At 43.6% G+C, this 4,794-nt stretch overlaps 2 protein-coding genes across 9 annotated transcripts in view; both read right to left on the reverse strand.

Annotated features, from left to right (window-relative positions):
* The window catches only part of khk (ketohexokinase), a 23,703-nt gene that overhangs the window by 7,101 nt on the left and 11,808 nt on the right, over nt 1–4,794 (reverse strand). For all 4 annotated transcript variants that reach the window (XM_046075889.1, XM_046075891.1, XM_046075892.1 and 1 more), the window contains one exon: nt 3,571–3,659. In XM_046075889.1, coding sequence (XP_045931845.1) covers nt 3,571–3,659 — 89 coding nt within the window. The remainder of the gene's footprint in view (nt 1–3,570; nt 3,660–4,794) is intronic.
* LOC123987210 overlaps nt 3,667–4,794 on the reverse strand; it is a 2,218-nt gene continuing 1,090 nt past the window's right edge. For 3 of the 5 annotated variants that reach the window (XM_046075887.1, XM_046075886.1, XM_046075888.1), the window contains 2 exons: nt 4,543–4,794; nt 3,667–4,144 (listed from right to left, as the gene is read on the reverse strand). In XM_046075887.1, the coding sequence (XP_045931843.1) occupies nt 3,983–4,144; nt 4,543–4,794 (414 nt within the window). In that variant the 3' untranslated portion in view covers nt 3,667–3,982. The other 2 variants (XM_046075885.1, XM_046075884.1) reach the window with 2 other exon arrangements.

The raw sequence follows: 4,794 nt of genomic DNA on the forward strand, positions 1-4,794 counted from the left end.
CTCTCTGGGTCTGTACACAGTCGACGGCGGGCTACGAGGGGACTCTCTGGGTCTGTACACAGTCGACGGCGGGCTACGAGGGGACTCTCTGGGTCTGTACACAGTCGACGGCGGGCTACGAGGGGACTCTCTGGGTCTGTACACAGTCGACGGCGGGCTACGAGGGGACTCTCTGGGTCTGTACACAGTCGACGGCGGGCTACGAGGGGACTCTCTGGGTCCGTACACAGTCGACGGCGGGCTACGAGGGGACTCTCTGGGTCCGTACACAGTCGACGGCGGGCTACGAGGGGACTCTCTGGGTCCGTATAGAGTCGACGGCGGGCTACGAGGGGACTCTCTGGGTCGCTACACTTACAGCTCAGCTCTTGGCAATAGTACGGTAGATTATTTCATTACAGATCTAGATCCAATGTCTTTCACAGTCAGCCCCCTCACACCCCTCTCAGACCACAGCAAAATCTCTATCTATCTGAAAAGGGCTCAGTCTAAGTCTGGGGCCCCTAGTGCCTGTGAACTGTTTAACAGCACATACCCATACAGATGGACCCCAGACAGCATGGGGGCGTACCAAAAGGGACTGGAAAATCAAAACATACATGATTTAACTCATTTATTTCTAACTGAAACATTTCCCCAGAATAATTCTGGTGTAAATTCTGCTGTGGACAAAATCAATTCAATATTTCATCATTTGGCTTCATTGTCTAATTTGAAAGCCTCCGAACCAAAACCTCAACAAATGAACAATAACAAATGGTTTAACACTGAATGCAAAGACCTAAGGAAAACTTTAAGGAAATGATAAAATGAAAAGCACAGGAACCCAGATAACCACAACATACGCTGTCAATATGAGTCCACTCTTAAACAATACAAGTACACCCTAAAAACTAAGAAAGAACAACACAGCAAGAATCAGCTCTGTGAAACTGAGGAATCCAACCAGTTCTGGGAGAAATGGAACAACCTAAACAAAACCCAGCAGGATGAATTGCCGATCCAAGATGGAAATACTTGGATTAATCACTTTAGTGAATTATACAGTAATATTACAAAAAATTCACAAAATGGAAAACTCTGGAGGCGGTGATAAAAAACAACCAGAACCCTCTAGATTACCCTGTAACAGAACAAGAATTAACAGAAGTCATCCAGTCCCTGAAAGGAAAAAAGGGCTTGTGGTATTGATGAAATGATCAAATACTCAGACCATAAAATCAGATTGGCTATACTAAAACTATTCAATACTATTCTAGCAACTGGAACTTTTCCAGACATCTGGAACAAAGGTTTAATAACCCCAATTCATGAATCCGTAGATAAATATGACCCAAATAACTACAGAGGAATATGTGTATCCAGTAACCTGGGAAAAATATTCTGCAACATCATTAATAAACGACTTGTCAACTTTGTTGATAACCACAATATTCTGCATAAATGCCATATTGTTTTTTTGCCAAATTGCCGCACAACGGACCATATATTTACCCTCCAGACTCTAATTGATCAAAAATCAAAAGAAAGGTATATGCCCGTTTTGTTGACTTCCAAAAAGCCTTTGATTCCATCTGGCACGAGGGCCTCTTCTATAGGCTACTTGAAAGTGGCACTGGAGGAAAAAGATATGATTTGATTAAGAACATGTATACAAAAAGTGAATGTGCCATAAAGATTGGAAACAAACAAACAGCATTCTTCTCCCAGGGGAGGGATGCAATCTCAGTCCAATTCTCTTCAACCTATATTTCAATGAATTAGCAAACCAATTAGAGTTCCACGGCACCTGGCCTCCTCCTGAACGAGATCAGAGGTCTGCTGTATGCAGATGACTTAGTGTTGCTCTCACCTACTAAAGAAGGTTTGCAGCAGCACCTTAACCTCCTTCAGAGATTCTGTCAGACCTGGGCCCTGACAGTAAACACAGCAAAGACTAAGATAATGATCTTTCAGAAACAATACAGAAATCAGGTTACACACAATTTCTATTTAGACACCACTAAATTACAACACACAAAAAACTACACTTACCTCGGCCTCAACATTACATACACAGGGAACTTCAACATGGCCGTGAAAGATCTGAGGGACAAAGCAAGGAGAGCTTTCTATGCAATAAAAAGAAACAGTAAAATATATATTCCAATTGATATCTGGCTGAAGTATTTCCAATTTGTACTACAACCAATAATTCTTTATGGTAGCGAAATCTGGGGGCCAAAACTTAATAATGAATTTGACAAATGGGAAAAAACAATCATAGAATCTTTCCATACTGAGTTCTGTAAGAGCATCCTGCAGGTGCAGAGAAAAACACCAAATAACCTGTGCAGAGCAGAGCTTGACCAATACCCCCTCCTACTAAAAATACAGAAAAGATCACTTAAATTTTACAATCACTTAAAATCAGTTAACCCCCAGACATATCCTCACAAAGCCCTAACATACCAGGAGCTGAAACCAGAGAAGAGTCCCCTCAGCCAGCTGGTTCTGAGGCTCTCTGCAGTAACAAGTCCCCAAAAGCCTCAGGACAGCAACACCAACTCAAGCAGACCAAACCAAATTATCAGCAAGCAGAAAGAAAAATATATTGAATACTGGAAAGAAACGACCAAAACACAAAGTAAATTCCAATGTTATCTGACCCTAAAAAGAGAATTCACACAAATGACCTGAGTACAATAAAATGTCCCAAACTAAGAAAAATGTTGACAACATACAGACTGAGTGAACACAGCCTGGCCATAGAAAAGGGTCGCCACAGACAGAGCTGGCTACCACAAGAGGACAGACTCTGCTCACCGTGTGTGTGGACAGGTAGAGACAGAGCTGCACTTTCTAACCTCATGCCCCAAATATAAAACACTAAGACAAAAACACTTTGCAAACATTTCCCAAATACACCCCGAATTCGAATTCATATCAGACACACAGAAACTCCCCTATTTACTGGGAGAAATGCCCAAATGTGAAATAATTGCTGCAAAATATGTCTCCTCATGCCATGAAGTGAGGACAACCAGTGGAACCTCAGACTAACAAATAATTGTACAGATTTTCAAATTATTATTATTTTGATCATTTGATATTTGTTTTTACAATTTGACACTGATTTTTTTTTTTTTCAATTAATTAAAAAAAACATTTTTGTCTATTAATACACTCACACATTACTGTTTCATTTATTCATTTTATTTCATTTTTTAAATATATTTTTATTTTTTAACACACACACACACACACACACACACACTTACTGTTTTATATATTTATTTTATTTAAATTTTTAAAATTAAACACATACGCTTTGATTACTTTTAATTAATGAAATTTATGGGGTTGATTGTTCTTATGTAGTACGTATGATGCTTTGGCAATGTTGTTGTTACACATTCATGCCAATAAAGCTAATTTGAATTGAATTGTATTGAGAGAGACAGGTGAGAGAGAGACAGGATAGGTACAGACAGACAGGTCAGAGTCAGAGAGAGAGAGAGACAGGTCATAGAGAGAGAGGGGTCACAGAGAGAGACAGGTTAGGTAGAGAGACCTTTGTCTTTCACTCACCCCTTTTTGACCCGACTGTAGAGTCCTTTCAGAGCAGCTTCAGCAGACAGGAACCCGAAGTGACGAGCAAAGTCTTTACTGACAAACACCTGAAGACACAAGAACAGCTGAAGACAAGACCACCTAAAGACACGATAACAGCTAAAGACACAAGAAAAGCTGAAGACACAAGACCACCTAAAGACACGATAACAGCTAAAGACACAAGAACAGCTGAAGAAACGCAAACAGCTGACAGACACGAGAGCAGCTGAAGACACGAGAACAGCTGAAGACACGAGAACAGCTGACGGACAGGAGACCACCCGAAGACAAGACCACCTGAAGACACGAGAACAGCTGACAGACAGGAGACCACCCGAAGACACAAGACCACCCGAAGACACAAGACCACCCGAAGACACGAGAAAAGCTAACAAACACGAGACCACCCGAAGACACGAGACCACCTGAAGACACGAGAAGAGCTGACAGCCAGGAGACCACCCGAAGACACGAGAAGAGCTGACAGACAGGAGACCACCCGAAACAAGAGACCACCCGAAGACACGAGAAGAGCTGACAGGCAGGAGACCACCCGAAGACACGAGAAGAGCTGACAGACAGGAGACCACCCGAAGACACGACAACAGATGACAGACAGGAGACCACCCGAAACACGAGACCACTTCATGACACGAGAAGAGCTGACAGACAGGAGACCACCCGAAGACACAAGAAGAGCTGACAGACAGACCACCCAAAGACACGAGAAGAGCTGACAGACAGGAGACCACCCGAAGACACGAGAAGAGCTGACAGACAGGAGACCACCCGAAACACGAGACCACTTCATGACACGAGAAGAGCTGACAGACAGGAGACCACCCGAAGACACAAGAAGAGCTGACAGACAGGAGACCACCCGAAGACACAAGAAGAGCTGACAGACAGACCACCCAAAGACACGAGAAGAGCTGACAGGCAGGAGACCACCCGAAGACACGAGAAGAGCTGACAGGCAGGAGACCACCCGAAACACGAGACCACTTCATGACACGAGAAGAGCTGACAGGCAGGAGACCACCCGAAGACACAAGAAGAGCTGACAGACAGACCACCCAAAGACACGAGAAGAGCTGACAGACAGGAGACCACCCGAAGACACGAGAAGAGCTGACAGGCAGGAGACCACCCGAAGACACGAGAAGAGCTGACAGGCAGGAGACCACCCGAAGACACGAG

The sequence above is a fragment of the Micropterus dolomieu genome, linkage group LG18, assembly GCF_021292245.1.
Source record: "Micropterus dolomieu isolate WLL.071019.BEF.003 ecotype Adirondacks linkage group LG18, ASM2129224v1, whole genome shotgun sequence".
NCBI classification, from domain to species: domain Eukaryota; kingdom Metazoa; phylum Chordata; class Actinopteri; order Centrarchiformes; family Centrarchidae; genus Micropterus; species Micropterus dolomieu.